This window comes from Oncorhynchus masou, chromosome 22, assembly GCF_036934945.1.
Source record: "Oncorhynchus masou masou isolate Uvic2021 chromosome 22, UVic_Omas_1.1, whole genome shotgun sequence".
Classification (NCBI taxonomy): Eukaryota; Metazoa; Chordata; class Actinopteri; order Salmoniformes; family Salmonidae; genus Oncorhynchus; species Oncorhynchus masou.
Window position 1 is genome coordinate 59,826,780 of NC_088233.1, and position 25,910 is coordinate 59,852,689.

At 43.7% G+C, this 25,910-nt stretch overlaps 1 protein-coding gene across 1 annotated transcript; it reads left to right on the plus strand.

The window, feature by feature from the left end:
• Positions 1-281: 281 nt before the first annotated feature.
• Positions 282-25,910, plus strand: LOC135509744 (membrane-associated guanylate kinase, WW and PDZ domain-containing protein 2-like). Its single transcript, XM_064930650.1, has 2 exons — positions 282-878; positions 25,569-25,910. The coding sequence occupies exons 1-2, from the start codon at positions 578-580 to the stop codon at positions 25,574-25,576; spliced, it is 309 nt and encodes a 102-aa protein (XP_064786722.1). The 5' UTR covers positions 282-577; the 3' UTR covers positions 25,577-25,910.

The window sequence follows — 25,910 nt, forward strand, 5'->3', positions numbered from 1 at the left end:
AAATAAATTCTGCCTATTGGAGGCAAGTCAGACAACTGACATTCAATGCTTGTTTTGCTCTTAGACTACTGCAATAGCATAATAATACATGGAAAAAGCTTCCAGCGGGGGGCAAACAAAATAAACAATTTGATGCCATTTATAAGTGATGCTTTCGCTTTAAATTTGTGTGTGATCAGTCTCAGCTGGTCTATGCGCTCTGAGCGATCTGGTGGTGCAGACTAAAGAACATACCTTTGCGCATCATTTCATTTTTACTTTCCATCCCTCCTCTACGAACCTGAATTGGAAGCATTAATCTCCCCTCCTCCAGACTTCACATCCGGGTCACCCACTAGTAGCCTATCTCCTGTGTCTTGCCTGTGTGTGTGTGACAGCGTAGTTCTCCACCCAACTGTACTGCAGACCTCTACCCTAATTTGCTGCATGCTCGACTGATACTATGCCTGGCATGTGTCGGTGATGGAACTACCGTCGGCGCTCTGAGCTGGTGAGAGCCGAGACCTGCATGACACACACAGGCAGGGATGAGACATAGACTATCGGATAGGCACCCCGGATTGATAATACTAGCTCAATGATGTCTAATAGCCTGAAGAAGAAAAATCACTGGACCAACAAAGTCCACGAAGCGGTTGTCATCAGGAGCAAAGAAGGGGAATTTGGCTTCGAGCTGAAGGGGGGCGCGGAGATTGGGCAGTTCCCCTACTTCGGAGAGGTGAAACAAGGCAAAGCGGCTGTCCAGAGCGGAAAGCTGGCTCAGAGTGAGTTGCTGCTGGAGGTCAACAACATAGCGGTGGCTGGGCTCACCACCCGAGATGTTCTGGCCGTCATCAAACACTGCAAAGACCCGGTCCGCTTCAAGTGTGTCAAACAAGGTGAGGTATGCCAGACAGTGGGCTAAAGGCGCAAAAGCTAAACATTGAACGAGTGTGAGTGCGCCGCCGCCACCTTCAAAATATAAGGACCTGCCTGTCTGGTTGTAGCCTATTTTATGTCTGTCTGCTCATCAGAAATAACCTATCTCTATGTCATCAATGGGTGGGGCTATTGTAAAAATTGTGGTGTAGATATTGGGGAGGGGTATTTTGAGTGGCATATGGAGGGATATTTGAAAACACATTATAAGTGGAAGGATATGTTGTCACCATCATTAATGAAGGCATTTCTAGGCAAATATTAAGAAGACAAAATATGAAGACTGAGTTGTATTATAATGATACAGATGCATATCTATTCATATTAAGAAGACACAGATGAAGACTCCATTTTATTATAATGATGCACAAAAATATTTACATATAAAATAGTTCCTGCAATTCTACAGTTTGACATGACTTTATGGTATAAAAACACTATAAGTGGAAGGATAAGTCACCGTCAATGAAAGTATTTCAAGGCAAATATTAAGAAGACAGAAAAGATGAAGAATGAGTATAATGATGGACCTGAATATTTATATAGGATATCATTTACTAAAATGATCATACATTTGAGTATCACGTTTTGTAGTTTACATAGATTGCAGGTGGAAAGCATACACTTGAGGGGCTGAGCTAAAATATACCTTCCAGTTTATTTAGAGTTTTGATATTCAGTCTAACAAACAGATGTCATTTAAGACAATAGTTAAAGTGGCTTCAAGATATTTCACTTAGGGTTCAGGGTTGTCTGAGTTTAACTAAGGAGAGAGCGAGACCATTGCAAATACATGCTTGCTGTACTTTAACAATTTGCACATCGTAAACCACTGTACATTGCCTTAATATGAAATTAGAACATTAGTGTGTGTGTGCCAGAGGAGAGTCTCCATTGAAGCTGTAAATAAGTCCAGGAGTAATATTTAACTTACTATTACTGAAGGTTGAGGGTTGATGTAGTCTGAAGGTGTCTGACAGAGCCTGGACTTTACCTTTCTAGGAGGCAGACAGTGGCTGGGCTCTGAATGTGGTTTACTGGTCTGGACTTTGATGGCGGCAGACATTTTCTGGGCTCTGAATGCAGCTGACAGAGACTGGACTGGAGTTTTCTAGAAGACAGACAGCTGGACTCTGAAGATGGCTGACAGAGCCTGGACTGGACTAAACTTGGAAGAAGACAGGCAGTGGCTGGGCTCTGGGGGTGGCTGACAGAGACTGGATATCTCTAGGAGGCAGACAGTAGCTGGACTCTGAAGATGGCTGACAGAGACTGCACTAAACTTGGCTGGTTGAATTTGATGGAGGCAGACATTATTTTTTTCCATCTTCAACATCAGTAAAATATACACCTTGACAGGGACCACAGTTTCGTGTGTTTTTTTTAGATAATTAATCTCACTCAGCTGTAGATTCACACTGATGCTACACCTGTCTGCGCTGACATCACTTTCTTGTCTGTCACTTGATCGTGGACAGCTCCTTTGGAATGAGGGCCGAGCATGCCCCCATTCATATCGACGGGGCTGTAGGGGAGCAGGTCAAGAGTTTCAAGTTCCTTTGTGTACACTTCACCAAACTATCATGGTCCTAACACACCAAGACAGTCGCAATGAGGGCATGACAATGCCTATACCCCCTCTGGAGACTGAAAAAGGTTATACAGCTGCACCATCGAGAGCCTCTTGACAGATTGCATATGGTATGGCAGCTGCTCGGCATTCGACTGCAAGGCGCTACAGAGGGAAGTGCGTATGGCCCAATACATCACTGTGGCCAAGCTTCTTGCCATCCGGGAGCTTTATACCAGGCAGTGTCAGCGGAAGGCCCTAAAAATGGTCAGACTCCAGCCTCCCTAGTTATAGACTGTTCTTTCTGCTGCCGCACGGCAAGCAATGCCGGAGAGCAAAGTCTAGGTCCAAATGGCTCCTTAACAAGCCATGAGACTGCTGAACAGGTAATGAAATGGCTACCAGGGCTATTTAAATTGACTCCCTTTTTTACGCTGCTGCAATTAGCTCTTTATTATATACGCATACTGATTTTACCCCTACCTACATGTACAGTGGGGCAAAAAAGTATTTAGTCAGCCACCAATTGTGCAAGTTCTCCCACTTAAAAAGATGAGAGAGGCCTGTAATTTTCATCATAGGTACACTTCAACTATGACAGACAAAATGAGAAAAAGAAATCCAGAAAATCACATTGTAGGATTTTTTATGAATTTATTTGCAAATTATGGTGGAAAATAAGTGTTACTGAGTTAGTTGTTACACGATTAATTTAGTCGCGTAATAATGAACATAGTTATTATTCGATAAATAGCATGTCATCACATTAACGATAACATTGTCATGACGTTGCTATCTGGCTAGGCTATGCGCCATGCCATAAGGCTTTTCCAAATGGCGGCAACTTTCCTGACAGTTACATTTTCACTCATCCCCGGTACGCTACTCCAGATATTTCACTCCACACATCACATCTTGCTCCAGGTGATATTCTGCCCGAACTCTGTATGCCATGGCCTTTCCAACCCTGTTTCTGCAGCTACCCAGCACTTCATTTGGGAAACCAAGTGAACTCTGTTTGGAAACATTGATGGTAACATGTTTCCACAACAAAACATATTTCATTAAAATGTTGACAGCCCCTCTCTGTGCGTGCTCGAGGAAGGAATTAAGGAAATAGGGGAGGAGATTGAAATGCACAGGGGTGACATACTCTGAAGCTAAAGGTAATGTATCAGCCTATTAATTATGAAAATATAGGCAATTCAAAACCAAATTCGCTATAATTGTAGGCTTACTCTGTTAGACGCCCACCCTGCACAGTCAATGAACCATCAATGAAGCATCGCCTAGGCCTATACTTCTCTCCCAGACTCGTGGATATGAAGTTTGGAGCATAGAATAAGGTAACCAGTCCATCCGGTATGCATAATAATAGTCAACACTCAGAGGTGATTACTAGAATTTGTTTAATTTTGCTATATAGGCTAGACCAATTATGTACCAAAGATCTTAAATCAGGTTTTTTTAAATGCTTTTCTACCATGCGTAATAGGCTATGTATTGTATAACCGTGTAGGGGTGGGCAATTCCAGTCCTTGACTGGAGGGCCTGATTTGGTGTCATAGTTTTTCCCCAGTACCAGCTAACACACCTGACTCCAATAATCACTTAATCATGATCTTCAGATTGGAATGCAATTTTATTAATCAGCTGTGTTTGCTAGGGATGGAGAAAAAGTGACACCAATCAGGCTCTCAAGGACTGGAGTGCCCACCCCTGCATAACGGCACAATTAATGTTTTATTTCTGTTTTTTTGGGTGGGTGGGGGCTCATATATAGGCCTGTGCTATCCATAAGCTTTAATATACCACTAACGCATGTCCAGAGTGCATTAAAGGAGATTAACGTGACTCAACGGTCACATGGAATTTTACTGCGGTCATGACTCATGACTGCTGGTGTGGCGGTAATACAGTCACCACAGCCCTAGCCCCTGTTCCTCCTCTCTGGTCTCCCACTGTGCAGTATCATTGTAATCCTCCTGCCATAGAGATAGAGTGAAGCCCTGTTATGAAGGTGGTCTGACACACACTCAAGACTCACTGAGAAATCATCTAGAAAGAATCCACTCGCTCAGCTAGTACGAGGCTACACGCATGCACGCACAGATAGTAGCAGAGTGCTCTTTCTATAACTCACTTCAATGAGACTGAAGGCTTAATGGAGGGTGATGCCAGAACTGTGTGTGTGTGTGTGTAGTTGTGTGGATGGTTCTGTGGTTGTGAGACATAAATAAATGTGGCTTCTAGTACTCCATTGGCAGGACCAACACACACAACGCACACACACACACACACACACACACACACACACACACACACACACACACACACACACACACACACACACACACACACACACACACACACACACACACACACACACACACACACACACAAAGGCTTGCTCCCAGAGGGAGTGTAGCGCTCATGTTGTGTGCCGCTAGTACATCCAGCGTTGCTGTTGAGCATTGCTTTGACGTCAACCTCTGTCCTTGGCCTGACCTCCACATAATGACAGAGGAGAGGCTCAGACAAACATTTGAGCCAGTCACGTGTTTGTTTGTAAATAGCACAACGGGCGAAAGCGGGAGCAGGTGAGGGGTATTGACAGGGGTTGTATTTTATGTTGAAAGTCAACGCTCTATTGGAGAAAAATAAATAATGATCAGGGGCGTGTAACTATAATTGTCCTTCACCGAAAATACCTTAGTGCGACATTTCTGCTCAGCATCAAACACATTTTGTGCTTCAGCTGCATTTCTCCACTCAGATGAGGACTCACAAACAGGAATTATATTTCTGCAGAGGGAGAGGGGCAGAAATAGATGGGTCAGAGAGTGTGTGTGTGTGGGGGGGGGGTTGGGCAGAGAGAGAAAGAGGGGCATAAAGACATAAACAGGAAGGAGATGAGGGGAAGAAAGAGAGAAGACTTGAATGGGGGAAAGTAGTGAATGTGTGTGTGTGTGTGTAGGCTCTGCTCTAATTTATGTGCTCTCTGACACAAGGAGTTGGCAAATAGTATTTGAGGATTTTTTTCTATAAAAATATTTTTTTTATACAGTACCATTTGAAAAGTTTGGGCACCAACTCATTCAAGGGTTTTTCTTTATTTGTACAATTTTCCACGTTGTCAAATAAACGTGAAGACATCAAAACTAGGAAGTAACACATGTAGAATCATGTAGTAACTAACCATAGAAGTGTTAAACAAAAATATATTTTACATTTTAGATTCTTCAAAGTAGATATCCTTTGCCTTGATGAAAGCTTTGCACACTTTCGGCATTCTCTCAACCAGCTTTATGTGGTAGTCACCTGGAATGTATTTCAATTAACAGGTGTACCTTGTTAAAAGTTAATTTGTGGCATTTCTTTCCTTCTTAATGTGTTTGAGCCACTCAGTTGTCAGGTTGTCACCTGGAATGCTTTTCCAACAGTCTTGAAGAAGTTCCCACATATTCTGAAAACTTGTTGGCTGCTTTTCCTTCACTCTGTGGTCCAACTCATCCCAAACCATCTCAATTGGGTTGAGGTCGGGTGGTTGTGGAGGCCAGATCATCTGAAGCAGCACTCCATCACTTTCTTTCTTGGTCAGGTAGCCCTTACACAGCCTGGAGGAGTGTTTTGGGTCATTGTCCTGTTGAAAATAAATGATAGTCCCACTGAGCGCAAACCAGATGTGATGGCATATTGCAGCAGAATGCTGTGGTAGCCATGCTGGTTAAGTGTGCCTTGAATTCAAAATAAATCACAGACAGTGTCACCAGCAAAGCACCCCAACACCACCTTCTCCATGCTTCATGGTGGGAACCACACATGCGGAGATCATCCGTTCACCTACTCTGTGTCTTACAAAGACACGGCAGTTGGAACTAAATATAAAAAATGTGGACTTAGCAGACCAAAGGACAGATTTCCACCGGTCTAATGTCCATTGCTCATGTTTCTTGGCCCAAGCAAGTATCTTCCTCTAATTGGGGTACTTTAGTAGTGGTTTCTTTGTAGACACTTTACCATGAAGGCCTGATTCAAGTAGTCTCCTCTGAACAGTTGATGTTGAGATATGTCTGTTACTTGAACTCTGAAAACATTTTTTGTGCTGCAATTTGTGGTGCAGTAATTGCCGATTTCTGAGGCTGGTAACTCTAATGAACTTATCCTCTGCAGTAGAGGTAACTCTGGGTCTTCCTGTCCTGTCGCTGTCCTCATGAGAGCCAGTTTCATCGTACCACTTGATGAAAAGTAATGATGAACTGTCATTTCTATTTGCTTATTTGAGCTGTTATTGACATAATATGGACTTGGTTTTTTACCAAATAGAGCTATCTTCTGTATACCACTCCGGCCTTGTCACAACACAACTGAATGGCTCAAACACATTAAATAGAGATCGGGCTACTTTTTTCAAAATTCTGTTAAAAATCGCGCAACATTTCAACGTCCTGCTACTCATGCCAGGAATATAGTATATGCATATGATTAGTATGTGTGCATAGAAAACACTCTGAAGTTTCTAGAACTGGTTCAATTGTTATCTGTGACTATAACAGAACGAGTTCCGTGGTCAAAATCGCAAGTAAACCTGATCACAAAATCGACAAAGAAAAAATCCATCCGCCAGTCTCGGTATTGTCTATGGCTTGCCATAAATGATAGGACTGAGCTTGCAATTCCTACAGCTTCCACACAATGTCACCAGTGTTGTGATTACCAGGGCCCTTTATCCTTGGTCAGATTAGTCAATGGCACATCCTGTCTTCAGGTGCGCAACTGAAAAAAATGTCTGTGAGGAAATGGACTTCGTTTTGAAAACTTCTAGCTATTGAATACAGATCGCTCCGTGATCAATTTGATCGTTTATTAACGTTTACTAATACCTAAATTTGGATTACAGAAGTAGTTTGAAGTGTTTTGTCAAAGTTTATAGGCAACTTTTAAAATTTTAAAAAATAACGTTGCGTTTAAAAACAGTGTTTTTCCTGGATCTGACGGTCTTCATAAATGGACATTTTGGGTATACAAGGACCGATTTAATCGAAAAAAAGACCCAATTGTGATATTTATGGGACATATAGGAGTGCCAACAAAGAAGCTCGTCAAAGGTAATGAATGTTTTATATTTTATTTCTGCTTTTTGTGTAGTGCCGGCTACGCTAATTCCTTTGTTTACGTCCCCTTCTGGTATTTAGGGGTGTTGCATGCTATCAGATAATAGCTTCTCCTGCTTTTGCCGAAAAGCATTTTACAAATCTGACTCGTTGGCTAGATTCACAACGAGTGTAGCTTGAATTGAGTACCCTGCATGTGAGTTTTAATGAACGTTTGAGTTTTAATGAGTGCCATTAGCATTTGGCGTAGCGCATTTGCATTTATTGTTGGCAAGGTGGGGCGATTGCGTCTCAGGTGGGCCAGAGAGGTTAAGAAGGAAAGAAATGCCACAAATTAACTTTTTACAAGGCACACCTGTTAATTGAAATACCTTCCAGGTGACTACCACATAAAGTTGGTTGAGAGAATGCCAAGAATGTGCAAAGATTTCATCAAGGCAAGGGGTGGCTATTTGATGAATCTCAAATATAAAATATATTTTGATTTCTTTAACACTTTTTTGATTCTACATGATGCCATATGTGTTATTTCATTGTTTTGATGTATTCACTATTATTCAACAATGTAGAAAGTAGTAAAAATAAAGAAAAACCCTTGATTGAGTAGGTCTGTCCAAACTTTTGACTGGTACTGTGTATCTTTTTATACTGACGGGGTTTTAAAATTCAAAATCAAATAGCAAAATGACTCTTGGTATGAACTTTAATTTGAACTTAAAACAATTCCATTGTGAGGGGTGTGTACTGGCGGCAGAGAAGTCAGACACAGGAGAGCAAAAACTGTGTTTCCAAATGACGCAGTTTATTTTATTTTTTTAAACACAACAATCAAATAATGGGTACATGACCCGATGCACACCAGAACAGACGTGCACAAGCACTTACAATAAACAATCACCGACAAGGACTTGAGGAAACATAAACCCTCACGTCCTTAGCCAAGGTAGGCCACCGGTACATCCCGCTTAAACAGAGCAGTGTCCGACCGATTCCAAGATGACCAGAGGAGGGTGACATGTGGGCCCAATAGATCAACCGGTCACGAGCAGCAGACGGGACGTACAGACGCCCAGCGGGACACTGGACGGAAGCGGGCTCTGCGCGTAACGCCTGCTCAATGTCCGTGTCCAGCGGAATGGGATCCATGGGCCGCACCTCTGTGTCATACTGCCGGGACAATGCATCTGCCTTAACATTCTGGGAGCCTGGTCTATAGGAAAGGGTAAACACAAAACGGGTGAAAAACATGGCCCACCTTGCCTGGCGAGGGTTCAGTCTCCTCGCCCGGATGTACTCCAGATTGTGGTGGTCAGTCCAGATGAGAAAATGGTGTCTATCCCCCTCAAGCCAATGTCGAAACACCTTCAAGGCCTTGGCGACAGCCAACAGCTCCCGGTCCCCCACATCAGAGTTTTGCTCCACCGGGCTGAGCTTCTTCGAGAAGAAGGCACAGGGGCGGAGCTTCGGTGGAGTACCGGAGTGCTGAGAGAGCACAGCCCCTACGCCAGCCTCGGTTGCGTCCACCTCCACTATAAACGCCAAAGAGGGATCCGGATGGGCCAGCACGGGAGCCGAGGTAAACAGAGCCCTCAGGTGATTTAACCTCTTGAAACTAGGGGGCACTATTTTTAATTTTGGAAAAATAACGTTCCCAAAGTAAACCGCCTATTTCTCAGGACCAGATGCTAGAATATGCATATAATTGACGGCTTAGGATAGAAAACACTCTAAAGTTTCCAAAACTGTAAAAATATTGTCTGTGAGTGTACCAGAACTGATATTGTAGGCGAAATCCTGAGAAAAATCCAATCAGGAAGTGACTCTTATTTTGAAACCGCTGTCTTTCTATGCATCCCTATTGCCCATTGAAAGGGATAACAACCATATTCCTTTTTCTGTGTCTTCCCTAAGGTGTCTACAGCTTTTAGACATAGTTTCAGGCCTTTATTTTGAAGAATGAGCGTAAACGACTACATTGCGTCAGTTGCCAGCTGAGGGCTCTCAGAGTGATTCTTGCATAAATGACAGAGGTAGTCATTTTTCCTCTCGCTCCTACTGAAAAGCCAATTGTCCCGGTTGATATATTATCGAATAGATATCTGAAAAACACCTTGAGGATAGATTCTTTTTTTAAGTTGGCATGTTTCTGTCAATATTATGGATATAATTAGAATTTTTGGGGGGGCGTTTTCGTGACCGCTATTTCACGGTGGATTTCCGAACATAACGTGACAAGCAAACGGAGGAATTTTGGGTATAAAAATTATCTTTATGGAACAAAAGGAACATTTTCTGTCTAACTGGGAGTCTCGTCAGTGAAAACATCCGAAGATCATCAAAGGTAACCGGTTAATTTGATTGCTTTTCTGATTTTCGTGACCGAGCTTCCTGCTGCTAGCTGGACATAATGCTATGCTAGGCTATCGATAAACGTACACAAACACTTGCCTTGCTTTGGCTGTAAAGCATAATTTCAAAATCTGAGATGACAGGGTTATTGACAAAAGGCTAAGCTGTGTATCATTATATTTCACTTGTGATTTCATGAATATCTAGTAATATTTTTTTGACCCGTTGCACTATGCTAATTAGTGTAGTTGATGACAATTCTCCCGGATCTGGGATGGGTAGTTCCAAGAGGTTTTAAGGCTCTGTCCACCTCAGGTGACCACTGCAAGCGTTACCGGGCCCCCTTTCGCCAGTGAGGTAATGGGAGCCGCTACCTGACCAAAGCCCGGGATAAACCTCCGGTAGTAGTTGGCAAACCCTAAGATCCACTGCACATCCTTTACCGTGTATGGAGTCGGCCAATTACGCACTCCTGAAATGCGGTCACTCTCCATCTCCACCCCTGAGGTGGAAATGCAATACCCTAGGAAGGAGACGGACTGTTGGAAAAACAGGCACTTCTCAGCCTTGACATACAGGTCAGACTCCAACAGGCGACCAAGCAATCTGCGCACCAGGGACACATGCTCGGCGCGTGTAGCGGAGTATATCAAAATGTCATCAATATAGACCACCCTACCCAGCCCATGCAGGTCCCTGAAAATATTGTCTACAAAGGCTTGGAAGACTGATGGCGCATTCATCAACCCGTAGGGCATGACGAGGTACTCATAGTGCCCTGAGGTGGTACTGAAAGCCATCTTCCACTCGTCTTCCTCCCGGATACACACCTGGTTGTAAGCGCTCCTGAGATCTAGTTTGGTGAAGAAGTGCGCCCCGTGCATTGACTCAATCACTGTGGCTATGAGCGGTAGCGGGTAACTATACCTCATAGTGTTCTGATTCAGACCCCGATAGTCAATACACGGGGGCAGACCTCCCTCCTTCTTCACAAAAAGAAACTCGAGGAGGCGGGTGAAGTGGAGGACCGGATGTACCCCTGACGCAGGGATTTGGAGACATATGTTTCCGTAGCCGCTGTCTCCGCCTGTGAGATGGGATACACGTGACTCCAAGCACCATGGGAAATGCAGGAGAGTTCATAAGGAAGAGACTAATTCTCTCCCTGTGACCCCCCTGCGTCACCATGCCCAAAGGAGCTGTGACTTCACTAATCAACCCTGACCCTAATGGTCGAACGGGGAAATGCGTGAATGGGGAAAGGCACAGCCACGGTAACAATGGGGATTCCCTAAACTATAGGCTAACGCTCTATTAATACAATTCCCTGCCGCTCCTGAATCGACGAGCGCCTTATGCTGGGAATGCCGGGAAAATTCGGGGAAAGTGATATATACAAACATATGTGCAACAGAGGGCTCTGGGTGAGAATAGTGCCGGCTCACCTTAGCCCTGCCTGCTGCCTCGTCCCCCAGAGGAACCAACCTGGCACCGACCGGCAGTGTGACTTCTGCGGCCACAGATGGCGCACAAGCTGGAACCCCCTCCACTCTCCCTGTGCACCGCCCGTCCCAGCTCCATGGGTATCGGAGAGGGGGTGCGGGAGGTTGGAACCACCAGACCCCGATCAGAACGTCCTCGGGTAGCCAGCAGGTTGTCCAGCCGGATGGACAAGCCCACCAGCTGGTCGAACGTGAGGGTAGTGTCTCTGCAGGCCAAGTCCCGATGGATGTCCTCACACAGACTGCAGCGGTCCAGGGCGAACTCCTGGGCGCTCCTCGTCTCCTGCCTCAGATGGAAGAGGTGCTCACCCGCCACTCTACCCTCGGGCGGGTGAAATGGCGGGTGAACTCCTCAAACTGGTCCTACGCCGCATCTCCCTCTCTCCACACAGCGTTGGCCCATCCCAGGGCTTTCCCGGTGAGGCACGAGACGAGGGCGGACACCCTCTCACAGCCCAATGGAGTCGGGTGGACAGTGGCCAGGTATAAGTCCAGTTGAAGAAGGAACCCCTGGCAGTTTGCAGCCTTTCCGTTGTATTCCTGGGGCAGGGAAGGACGAATCCCACTGGGACCAGGAGGAAGAGGGGCGTCAGAGGAGACCCCAGTTGTGCTGGTGGAGGCGCTGGAAGAACTCCGTCTCTCCCAGCGGTCCATAGTCTGAACAATGAGGTCCATGGCGGTGCCAGGATGGTGGAGCATTACTGCGTGCTCCCGGATGCTTTCCTCCACCTACCCGGGGTACCTGCTCCTGCTGACTCCATAGACAGGTCGGTGATTCTGTACGGGGTGCGTACTGGCGGCAGAGAAGTCAATAACAAACAAAAAAACACTGGAAAACAGAACAATCAAATAATGGGTACATAACCCGACGCACACCAGGACAGACGTGCACAACCACTTACAATAAACAATCACCGACAAGGACTTGAGGGGGAACAGAGGGTTAAATTCACAACGTGTAATTGATGGGATTGGAACCGGGTGTGATGGAAGACAAGAAAAAAACAAAGGAAAATGAAAAGAGGATCAGCGATGGCTAGAAGGTCGGTGACTTTGAACGCCGCCCGAACATGAGAGGGACCAACTTCGGCGGAAGTCGTGACATCCATAAAGCTTAGGAGAACCACAGATTTTATCGGCTGTTGAAATTGCAGAGGAGGTTCGACAGTTTTTGCACTGATGGAGCTAGTGCTTCAGACACCCTCGAGGTCCGGTGATCCGAGTCCAAAGGAGAATCAAAATCCCTGGGAAGGAGTCCGGATAGGTGCTGGGACCTCCGAAGCCAGGAGGGCGAAGCTGTTCAACAACTGTATTTGGGTCACGCCAAAGAAACCCCACTCGCCATAGGCCACTTCTCGCCAGCTGATCTACTGCGGGTGACATGCCTCCATGGTTGGGCAGAAGAAAGAATCCACCAGAAGCGAAGGTCTTGCTCCAGACTTCTTCGGGGAGGGGTCCCTGGAAGGCATGTCCCATTCCGTCAATGAGTGTTGAGATGGCAGCGATACTCTCAACACATCGGAACGGCGTCCAGCCTGTGGTGTTGAGAATGAGTAGGTAGGTGGTGCTTTCCCCAGTAGATTGTGTAAATTTTTTATCTGTTTGCTAAGAGTAGCCACTTCTTCTCTATAGTCCTCCGTGAGTAAACTATTATTTAATCGGAAGTCTGGTTGGTCCACATTGTCCCGGAAGAAAGCATAGTAAATGCAAATCACAAAACGCAACAATTTTCCTCTGAATGTGGAAACCTCTATGAGAATCTACTCAATATGTGTCACAGAGATAACAATTTAAAGGCAGAGTAAAAAAAAGAAGTGACAATAACTTATGCATTTCTCCGGACCTATACAGGTTGTTGGTAAATACTAGCACAACAAAAAATTAAATTAAACGAAGTAGACTCTAGCCTGTTAAACTTAACTTTCTGCAACAAACAATTCACTCTCAAACAAATTCTTGAGCTCGCTCTCCTTCCAGTCAAAGCCAAGCTTGTCCCAACCTCCCTTCTTTTCCCATCCCCCCTTCCTCTGACAGACTTACAACCATCCATACATCAATTTACTCGTCCATTCTAATTCATTCACACACAACATCTACCCTATGCATCCACACAATCATTCTCTCCCACCCTCCTACACATATTCATATTCACCCTCCCTCACACACACATTCATAAGCACACACACCCATACACATCCTAAGCGTGAAGATATTTCTATGTCATGTTAAGACGATAATAGGCTACACTAATAACTTGTGCTTGGCTGCCAAATGCATAGGTGTCCCCATAATATTTAAATTGAAGTGTGATCAAAATTTAGCTATTCTTGGTACACGTGCTTCCTAATAACAATGCCCCCCATCCTGCTGATTTGAGCTGCTGAACCGTATTTGCCTAGGACAGGGCTTTCTAAACTTGTTTGTGGAGATCTACCATCCTGTAACTGTTAATTCCAACTCTAATCTAGAGCATCCGATTCAATAATTAACTGGTTGATAAACTGAATCAGGTTAGTTACAACTGGGGTTGGAGCGAAAAACCTACAGGAAGGTAGCTCTCCAGCCAGGGTTTCATTAAATAAGCTAGGCACAATATGGTTTATTGCACATTTAGGCCTAATTAAGCTGATGCATATATACTTCAATATACTTTTGGTGAATTTACAAGGCAGATTACGAAGATACAGTGCCTTGCGAAAGTATTCGGCCCCCTTGAACTTTGCGACCTTTTGCCACATTTCAGGCTTCAAACATAAAGATATAAAACTGTATTTTTTTGAAGAATCAACAACAAGTGGGACACAATCATGAAGTGGAACGACATTTTTGGATATTTCAAACTTTTTTAACAAATCAAAAACTGAAAAATTGGGCGTGCAAAATTATTCAGCCCCCTTAAGTTAATACTTTGTAGCGCCACCTTTTGCTGCGATTACAGCTGTAAGTCGCTTGGGGTATGTCTCTATCAGTTTTGCACATCGAGAGACTTACATTTTTCCCATTCCTCTTTGCAAAACAGTTCGAGCTCAGTGAGGTTGGATGGAGAGCATTTGTGAACAGCAGTTTTCAGTTCTTTCCACAGATTCTCGATTGGATTCAGGTCTGGACTTTGACTTGCCAATTCTAACACCTGGATATGTTTATTTTTGAACCATTCCATTGTAGATTTTGCTTTATGTTTTGGATCATTGTCTTGTTGGAAGACAAATCTCCGTCCCAGTCTCAGGTCTTTTGCAGACTCCATCAGGTTTTCTTCCAGAATGGTCCTGTATTTGGCTCCATCCATCTTCCCATCAATTTTAACCATCTTCCCTGTCCCTGCTGAAGAAAAGCAGGCCCAAACCATGATGCTGCCACCACCATGTTTGACAGTGGGGATGGTGTGGTCAGGGTGATGAGCTGTGTTGCTTTTACGCCAAACATAACGTTTTGCATTGTTGCCAAAAAGTTCAATTTTGGTTTCATCTGACCAGAGCACCTTCTTCCACATGTTTGGTGTGCCTCCCAGGTGGCTTGTGGCAAACTTTAAACAACACTTTTTATGGATATCTTTAAGAAATGGCTTTCTTCTTGCCACTTTTCCATAAAGGCCAGATTTGTGCAATATACGACTGATTGTTGTCCTATGGACAGAGTCTCCCACCTCAGCTGTAGATCTCTGCAGTTCATCCAGAGTGATCATGGGCCTCTTGGCTGCATCTCTGATCATTCTTCTCCTTGTATGAGCTGAAAGTTTAGAGTGACGGCCAGGTCTTGGTAGATTTGCAGTGGTCTGATACTCCTTCCATTTCAATATTATCGTTTCACAGTGCTCCTTGGGATGTTTAAAGCTTGGGAAATCTTTTTGTATCCAAAGCCGGCTTTAAACCTCTTCACAACAGTATCTTGGACCTGCCTGGTGTGTTCCTTGTTCTTCATGATGCTCTCTGCGCTTTTAACGGACCTCTGAGACTATCACAGTGCAGGTGCATTTATACGGAGACTTGATTACACACAGGTGGATTGTATTTATCATCATTAGTCATTTAGGTCAACATTGGATCATTCAGAGATCCTCACTGAACCTCTGGATAGAGTTTGCTGCACTGAAAGTAAAGGGGCTGAATAATTTTGCAAGCCCAATTTTTCAGTTTTTGATTTGTTAAAAAAGTTTGAAATATCCAATAAATGTCGTTCCAGTTCATGATTGTGTCCCACTTGTTGTTGATTCTTCACAAAAAAATACAGTTTTATATCTTTATGTTTGAAGCCTGAAATGTGGCAAAAGGTGGGGCCAAATACTTTCGCAAGGCACTGTATAGCCGTTGCACATGGTTCCGATTGTCTGTCTGCCTGCCCCGATCCACTTTCAACCTTGCTGGGTCGCCTGTTCTTTCTCTTCGCTATGAAAAACACTGTGTGTTTGGTCTTCAGTCTGTTGCATGTAGAAAAGCTCACCCTACTCATTGATAGCCCCTACTTTAGTGAACTTGCACAAGACATTGTAAGCCAAGAAATTGCGTGATACAGCATTGCGTCAGCCGAAACATCTTTTGATTAACGATGCAATGTTCTGCCTGGTGGCTGACATGCCTGACAATGCCTCGCTGTGCCCCTCCCCTCTCTCTCCTTTCTCGATAGGTCACACTTTCTTTGCTGTGAAAGATGTGAGAGTTTGTGTTCTCAGAAGTAGCCTTCAGCAACTAGTTTCCTCTGTTGCAAAAATACAGAATCTTAAAATCAAGGAGTCAATTCCTAGAGGAATCTAAGCTTGACACCCAGAAATGAGAGATGACACCGGGATTTGATGGGCAAGCAGTCGAGGAATTTATTGATTTGGAGTCGACTCCCCACCATTATTTGTCTCTCAAGGCTCCTCTGTCAAATGACACATCCCGCTCCCTGCTGCCGCGGATATTGGAAAGATCCACTGGATTTACTTATCCTTTCATAAGTGCAGCTTCAGCGTTCAATACCAGCGTTGTCCTGAATGCAGCTGCTGGTATCGACACAGCTTTGTCTTCTGTGGATATGTACTGGTTGAAGCCAAGTGGGAAAGATCATTTTGAAAGTGTTTCAGTATGCTGTGAATCATCATAATCCATACACCGGTAAGAGTCTACAGTTAAAATGCCATCATGTACATACATTATTGTCTCAACTGTATTAAAACGTTGTTTTTAAAAAATTGCTAACTACTGTTTGCTATTTAGTTAGCTAGCTAGACAGTTGCATACAGGTGCCATTTTAGATTGCTTGGTCCCACAACAAGCCATTGTTCAGCGATGGCTCATTGCAGGGCAATGCAACGGCAAGACAGCAAGCTGAGCTTTTCATGTTTGCCAGTTTGTCATGTTTAAAACCTCTTGATGCTATGGGGGCGCTATTTCATTTTTGGATAAAAAGACGTGCCCGTTTTAAGCGCAATATTTTGTCACAAAAAGATGCTCGACTATGCATATAATTGATAGCTTTCGAAAGAAAACACTCTGACGTTTCCAGAACTCCAAAGATATTCTCTGTGGGTGCCCTAGAACGGGAGCTACAGGCAACACCAAGATGAAACGGCATCCAGGAAACCAGCAGGATTTTTGAGGCTCCGTTTTCCATTGTCTCCTTATATGGCTGTGAATGCGAGAGGAATGAGCCTGCCCTTTCTGTCGTTTCCCCAAGGTGTCTGCAGCATTGTGACGTATTTGTAGGCATATCATTGGAAGATTGACCATAAGAGACTACATTTTCCAGGTGTCCGCCCGGTGTCCTCCGTCGAAATTGGTGCGTCTTTTCAGCTGCTGGTATTTTTCCATGCGATTCTGAGGGGAAAGCAGGCTTCCACGAACTGCATATCAATGAAGAGATATGTGAAAAAACACCTTGAGGATTGATTCCAAACAACGTTTGCCATGTTTCGGTTGATATTATGGAGTTAATTCGGAAAAAGTTTGATGTTTTGGTGACTGAATTTTCGTTTCGTTTCGGTAGTCAAATGTGATGTACAAAACGGAGCGATTTCTCCTACACAAAGATTCTTTCAGGAAAAACTGAACATTTGCTATGTAACTGAGAGTCTCATTGTAAACATCCGAAGCTCTTCAAAGGTAAATGATTTTATTTATTTGGTTATCTGGTTTTTGTGAAAATGTTGCGTGCTAAATGCTACTCAAAATGCTAAGCTAGCTTAGCATACTCTTACACAAATTAGTGATTTGCTATGGTTCAAAAGCATATTTTGAAAATCTGAGATGACAGTGTTGTTAAGAAAAGGCTAAGCTTGAGAGCAGGCGCATTATTTTCATTTTATTTGCGATTTTCAGAAATTGTTAACGTTGCGTTATGCTAATGAGCCTGAGGCTTTATTCACGATCCCGGATCCGGGATGGGGAGTATCAAGAGGTTCTAGCTAGCTACCAAAAATACCCCCTTTGGTGCGAATGCTAATCGATTAGCAAGCTAATCAAACCCCATGTTTCATAGGGACACATGCTAAGTTGGCTAGTTCGCTAGCCATGCTAAAAAACAATTTCAAAGATTATACTGAGTTACAGTTCATATAAGGAAATCAGTCAATTTAAATCAATTCATTCAGCCCTAATCTATGGATTTCACATGACTGGGAATACATATATGCATTTGTTGGTCACAGATGCCTTAAAAAAATGGTAAGGGCATGGATCAGAAAACCAGTCAGGTGTGACCGCCATTTGCTTCATGCAGCGTGACACATCTCCTTCGCATAGAGTTGATCAGACCGATAGTGGCCTTTGGAATGTTGTCCCACTTCTCTTCAATGCCTGTGCAAACTTGCAGGAAGTATGCAGGAACTGGAACATGCTGTTGTACACTTAGATCCAGAGCATCCCAATCATTCTCAATGGGTGACATGTCTGGTGAGTATGCAGGCCTTGGAAGAACTGGGACATTTTTAACTTCCAGGAATTGTGTACAGATCCTTGCGACATAGGGCTGTGCATTATCATGCTGAAACATGAGTTGACGGCAGCGGATACATTTTTATTATTGTTTTTTTAAATGTAACCTCTAGGCAAGTCAGTTAAGAACAAATTCTTATTTACAATGGCGGCCTACCCCGGCCAAATCCGGACCATGCTGGGCCAATTGTGCGCCGCCCTATGGGACTCCCAATCATGGCCGGATGTGATACAGCCTGGATAAATGGCACGACAATGGGCCTCAGGATCTCGTCACGGTATCTCTTTGCATTCAAATTGCCATCGATAAAATGCAATTGTATCTGTTGTCTGTAGCTTGTGCCTGCCCATACAATAACCACACCGGCACAATGGGGCACTCTGGTCACAACATTGACATAAGCAAACCTCTCACCCACACAACGCCATACATGTGGTCTGCGGTTGTGAGGCTGGTTGGACATACTGCCAAATTGTCTGAAACGATGTTGGATGTTGTTATGGTAGAGAAAGGAACAATTAATTATCTGGTAACAGCTCTGGTGGTCATTCCTGAAGTCAGCATGCTAATTACATGCTCCCTCAAAACTTCAGACATCTCTGGCATTGTGTGGTGTGACAAAACTGCTAATTTTAAAGTGGCCCTATTGTCCCCAGCACAAGGTGTACCTGCGTAATGAAAATGCTGTTTAATCAGCTTCTTGATATGCCACACCACTCAGGTGGATGCATTGTCTTGGCAAAAGAGAAATGTTCACTAACAGAGATGTAAACAAATTTGTGCACAATATTTGAGAGAAATAAGCTTTTTGTGCGTATGGAACATTTTTAGGATCTTTTATTTCATCTTATGAAACATGGGACCAACACCTTACATGTTACGTTGACATTTTTGTTCAGTGTAGCTAGCTAGCTATTGGATTATAGATTTCGAGGTTGATTTTTGTTTTGCATGTTCAACTAGCAGCCTAACTAGATTGAATACCATTTTTATCTAGCCAGCTGGTAATCATGAAGCAAAATGTTATCTATTTAGCTATCCTGTGTCTGCATTGCTATTGTTAGGCTGGGGTCAACAGGCAATAACAAGCTATAGGACAAATTAAGTTTTAACCTATTTTTCTGGAATTTGTCTTTTCGCATAAACTTGATCTCTGCCACCGGTGATCTAGGGTGAACAAGCAACACTTCAGGTATTTTGTCTTTGTACTATGAGCTTTTTGCTTGGACTTGGGGGAGAAGCAATAATGTGCACTGACTCCTTACATCTCCTTACAATGCCCTTTGGATATCACCTCCTGATGAACGCGGATTGAGGAAGAGCTCAGTTTATTTTTTTTATGTTTGTTACTTGAAAGTGTATTGGAATGTTCTTGGTAGCTAGCTAGCTCCTTAGTTTGGATCCCGCGACGCATTTGGCATCAGTTGCTGGGACTGCTTGTGTCTTTCCAGTGATCCTGCTGGACAAGGATGGGTCTGAGGAGCTATTTGGCACCGCAGCTACCCTAGCTGCTAGCTAGCTGCAAATCAAGCTAGCGGGTTTTCTTGAATTCAGCCCGCGATACGGTTAGCCATTGTGGCTGGGACCGCGGATTATCCTGGCTCTGGTGCTGCCTAGATCCCTGCTGTTTGTTGTTTTCAATCGTTCCTGTGACCTGCCCTGTCTGGAACTACGAGGAGTAATAGTGTAACCTATGTTGCTAGCTACCATGACAAAGACCAACGTCGGCGGGAGTACCATTGAGGACAGTGGTGTCTCTGTATCATACGTGAAGGATCTTTTAAACAAACAAAAAGAGACTTGCAAGCAGTTGTTGTGACAACAAGAAAATCACTTCAAATGTTTAGTCCAAATACTTGGATTCAACTAATTAATAAAATGGACGACCTGATCAGAGAGGTCCAGGACCTGAAGAACAGTTTGCAGTTCTCCCAAGGTCAGCTCGATGAGTTGAAACAGAATGGCAAGATGACAGCAATCTGTAAGTCATTGAGAGACACAGTTCTGTGTGTGAATCCATGACAACAATGACAGATAAATCAGGGGGACAATCAAGGCGGCGCAACATGTTTGTGGACGGACTTGCAGTCTCCACATGTGACCTGGACGGAGTCTGAGGACAAAGTGAGGGAAATGATCTCTGAGAAATTGAAGATGGACCACAGGAAGATTGAGGTGGAGCACGCCCACAGGACTGTAAAACCCACCACCGTCCCAGGTGATAAGCCTAGGCCGATAGTTGTCAATTCCTGAGGTTCGAGGACAAGGTAGCTGTTCTGGAAAGAGCCAAAAACTTGAGCGGAAGGTATATCGTCCTCAAGCTGTGCGCCAGAAAAGGAAAGAACTGATCCCAGCCATAAAAGCTGCCTGAGCCTGTGGGTACATTGCTTATATCTGCTATGACAGGCTCATTGTCCACCCTCTGTCCCAGAAGCCTGAAGGGATGAGAGAGCCAAGCCTATGGTTTTGTAGCTTCAACCCCGCAGCACGCACACACACACACTCACACACACACACCAATTGATAAATGGACTGCTGAATGTATATTCTTTTCTCTTGCTTTGTTTGCTCTTTTCAGTATTATGTCTATCTCTGATAAGCTACCCAGGAAAGGGCTGAAAATAGCCCATATTGATATATGTAGCCTTAGAAAAAAGGTTAATGAAATCAACAACCTGCTAACATCAGATAACATTCATATATTAGCAATTTCTGAGACTCTCTTAGATAAGTCATTTGATGATACAGCAGTAGCAATACAAGGATATAACATCTATCGAAGAGACAGAAAAGCTTATGAGGGAGGTGTTGCTGTATCTATGGTTGGTTTATTGGCCTTGGTTTCTCAAATGATTGCCTCGCCTGGTTCACCAATGACTTATCTGATAGAGTTCATTGTGTCAAATCAGAGGGCCTTTTGTTCGGGCCTCTGGCAATCTCTATGGGGGTGTCACAGGGTTCAATTCTTGGACCGACTCTCTTCTCTGTATACATCAAAGATGTCGCTCTTGCTGATGGTGTGTCTATGATCCACCTCTACGCAGACCACACCATTCTGTTTACTTCTGGCCCTTCTTTGGACACTGTGTTAACAACCCTCCAGACAAGCTTCAATGCCAAAGAACTCTCCTTCCGTGGCCTCCAATTGCTCTTAAATACAAGTAAAACTAAATGCATGCTCTTCAACCGATCGCCCCCTGCACCTGCCCGCCCGTCCAACATCACTACTCTGGATGGTTCTGACTTAGAATATGTGGACAACTACAAATACAGTGCCTTGCGAAAGTATTCGGCCCCCTTGAACTTTGCGATCTTTTGCCACATTTCAGGCTTCAAACATAAAGATATAAAACTGTATTTTTCGTGAAGAATCAACAACAAGTGGGACACAATCATGAAGTGGAACGACATTTATTGGATATTTCAAACTTTTAAACAAATCAAAAACTGAAAAATTGGGTGTGCAAAATTATTCAGCCCCTTTACTTTCAGTGCAGCAAACTCTCTCCAGAAGTTCAGTGAGGATCTCCGAATGATCCAATGTTGACCTAAATGACTAATGATGATAAATACAATCCACCTGTGTGTAATCAAGTCTCCGTATAAATGCACCTGCACTGTGATAGTCTCAGAGGTCCGTTAAAAGCGCAGAGAGCATCATGAAGAACAAGGAATACACCAGGCAGGTCCGAGATACTGTTGCGAAGAAGTTTAAAGCCGGATTTGGATACAAAAAGATTTCCCAAGCTTTAAACATCCCAAGGAGCCCTGTGCAAGCGATAATATTGAAATGGAAGGAGTATCAGACCACTGCAAATCTACCAAGACCTGGCCGTCCCTCTAAACTTTCAGCTCATACTTGGAGAACACTGATCAGAGATGCAGCCAAGAGGGCCATGATCACTCTGGATGAACTGCAGAGATCTACAGCTGAGGAGGGGACTCTGTCCATAGGACAACGATCAGTCGTATATTGCACAAATCTGGCCTTTATGGAAGAGTGGCAAGAAGAAAGCCATTTCTTAAAGACATCCATAAAAAGTGTTGTTTAAAGTTTGCCACAAGCCACCTGGGAGACACACCAAACATGTGGAAGAAGGTGCTCTGGTCAGATGAAACCAAAATTGAACTTTTTGGCAACAATGCAAAACGTTATGTTTGGCGTAAAAGCAACACAGCTCATCACCGTGAACACACCATCCCCACTGTCAAACATGGTGGTGGCAGCATCATGGTTTGGGCCTGCTTTTCTTCAGCAGGGACAGGGAAGATGGTTAAACTTGATGGAAAGATGGATGGAGCCAAATACAGGACCATTCTGGAAGAAAACCTGATGGAGTCTCCAAAAGACCTGAGACTGGGACGGAGATTTGTCTTCCAACAAGACAATGATCCAAAACATAAAGCAAAATCTACGATGGAATGGTTCAAACATAAACATATCCAGGTGTTAGAATGGCCAAGTCAAAGTCCAGACCTGAATCCAATTGAGAATCTGTGGACAGAACTGAAAACTGCTGTTCACAAATGCTCTCCATCCAACCTCACTGAGCTCGAGCTGTTTTGCAAGGAGGAATGGGAAAAAATGTAAGTCTCTCGATGTGCAAAACTGATAGAGACATACCCCAAGCGACTTACAGCTGTAATCGCAGCAAAAGGTGGCGCTACACAGTATTAACTTAAGGGGGCTGAATAATTTTGCACGCGCAATTTTTCAGTTTTTGATTTGTTAAAAAAGTTTGAAATATCCAATAAATGTCGTTCCACTTCATGATTGTGTCCCACTTGTTGTTGATTCTTCACAAAAAAAAACAGTTTTATATCTATATGTTTGAAGCCTGAAATGTGGCAAAAGGTCGCAAAGTTCAAGGGGGCCGAATACTTTCGCAAGGCACTGTACCTAGGTGTCTGGTTAGACTGTAAACTCTCCTTCCAGACTCTCATCAAAACATCTCCAATCCAAATTTAAATCTAGAATTTGCTTCCTATTTTGCAACAAAGTATCCTTCACTCATGCTGCCAAACATACCCTTGTAAAACTGACCATCCTACCGATCCACGACTTCCGCGATGACATTTACAAAATAGCCTCCAATACTCTACTCAATCAATTGGATGCAGTCTATCACAGTGCCATCCATTTTGTCACCAAAGCCCCATATACTGCCCACCGCTGCGAACTGTACGCTCACGTTGGCTGGCCCTCGCTTCATACTCGTCGCCACACCCACTGGCTCCAGGTCATCTACAAGACTCTGCTAGGTAAAGTCCCCCCTTATCTCAGCTCGCTGGTCACCATAGCAGCCCCCACCTTTAGCAAGCACTCCAGCAGGTATATCTCTCTGGTCACCCCCAAAACCAATTCTTCCTTTGGCCGCCTCTCCTTCCAGTTCTCTGCTGCCAATGACTGGAACGAACTACAAAAATCTCTGAAACTGGAAACACTTATCTCCCTCACTAGCTTTAAGCACCAGCTGTCAGAGCAGCTCACAGATTACTGCACCTGAACATAGCCCATCTACAATTTAGCCCAAACAACTACCTCTCCCCCTACTGTATTTATTTATTTATTTATTTTGGTCCTTTGCACCCCATTATTTCTATCTCTACTATGCACATTCTTCCACTGCAAATCTACCATTCCAGTGTTATACTTGCTATAATGTATTTACTTCGCCACCATGGCCTTTTTTCCCCTTTACCTCCCTTATCTCACCTCACTTGCTCACATTAGACTTATATAGACCTCATTTGCTCACATCGTATATAGACTTGTTTATACTGTATTATCGACTGTATGTTTGTTTTACTCCATGTGTAACTCTGTGTCGTTGTATGTATCGAACTGCTTTGCTTTCTTGGCCAGGTCGCAATTGTAAATGAGAACTTGTTCTCAACTTGCCTACCTGGTTAAATAAAGGTGAAATTAAAAAATTTAAAAAATAAACAATTATTGACCTAACTTGTTGTTGAAAAAACTTGTGTTATGGCTTTTCAACCTCTGCCATATCGTGGATCAGAGCTATCTATCTAAAATAAATCAACATATTTTCTTTAATGGATTCTTCTCTAATGTCAACATGTAAATTGTGGTGTACCGCAGGGCAGCTGTCATGACTTCTACCGAAGTCGGGTCCTCTCCTTGTTCGGGTGGCGCTCGGCGTCGCCGGTCTTCCAGCCATCATCGATCCACTTTTCATTTTCCATGTGTTTTGTCTTGTTTTTCCTCACACCTGGTTTCAATGCCCTCAATTAATTGTTGTGTAAACGCAACCCAGCAGCTCTCTAGGCCCTACTCTTTTCTATTTGCAGTCTATTTTGGAATGGGTGGAATAAACTCATCCTGAACATCTCTAAAACTGAGAGCATTGTATTTGGTACAAATAATTCCTTAATAAGTTCTAGACCTCAACTGAATCTGGTAAGGAATGGTGTGGTTGTTGAACAAGTTGAGGAGAATAAATTACTTGTAAACATTGTAAACATGGTCGATACATATAGACACCACACTCCAAAAAGCAAGGAAAGAGCTAGTTAGGCTTCAGCTGACCCAGAACAGAGCGGCACCTTCTGCTCTTTATTGTAGCTGATATAAATACTATGCATGCCAGTCTCTCTTGGCTAAGAGTTGAGGAGAGACATACTGCATTACTTCATTTTATAAGAAACATTGTGTTGGAAATCCAAAATTGTTTGCATAGTCAACTTACACACAGCTCTGACACACACAAGTATCCCACCAGACATGCCACCCAGGGATCTTTTCACAGTCCCGAAATCCAGAACAAATTCAAGAAAGCGTACAGTGTTATAAAGAGCCCTTATTGCATGGAACTTCCTTCCATCTCATATTGCTCAAATAAACAGCAAACCTGGTTTAAAAAACTGCTAAAGCAACACCTCATGGCACAACGACTCTCCCCTATTTGACCTAGAAAGTTTGTGTATGCATTGATATGTAGGCTATATGTGCCTTTAAAAAAATGTAGGTAGTTCTGTCCTTGAGCTGTTCTTGTCTATTGATGTTCTGTATTATGTCATTCTGTGTTATGTTTTGTTTGGACCCCAGAAAGAGTAGCTGCTGCTTTTGCAACAGCTTACGGGGATCCTAATAAAATATCTCCCCCCCAAAAAGAAAACAATGTTATTGCTGGTATGCAAGATTTAAATGTCTTGTCTAATTTTGTCTGCTTTCCTCCTTTACAGCTTTATAATTGTCTGGAGCCTGGTGTTGTTGTGGCCAAGGAGCTTTCACTCAGATGGAACCAGGTTTCCTCTGCTGTGCAATGTTGACGCCCTTCCTCCCAGAGATATGAAGGCATCCCCCGGACTGGACACAACCATGCAAACATATACGTTTGCAATGAAAGGCCATTGGACATTTCTGTCCTACCCTTTGGAGCAGGACATGTAATATGCCCTCAGACTAGATTCCTTTGTCCATAACATAACCTGAACCAAAGTTACTCAAAGGATATTGTGATATAAGCCTAGATGTTGTTTTTACCTAAGCCTTTGTGTGTTTGTGTGTTTTTAAGTTTTTCATAA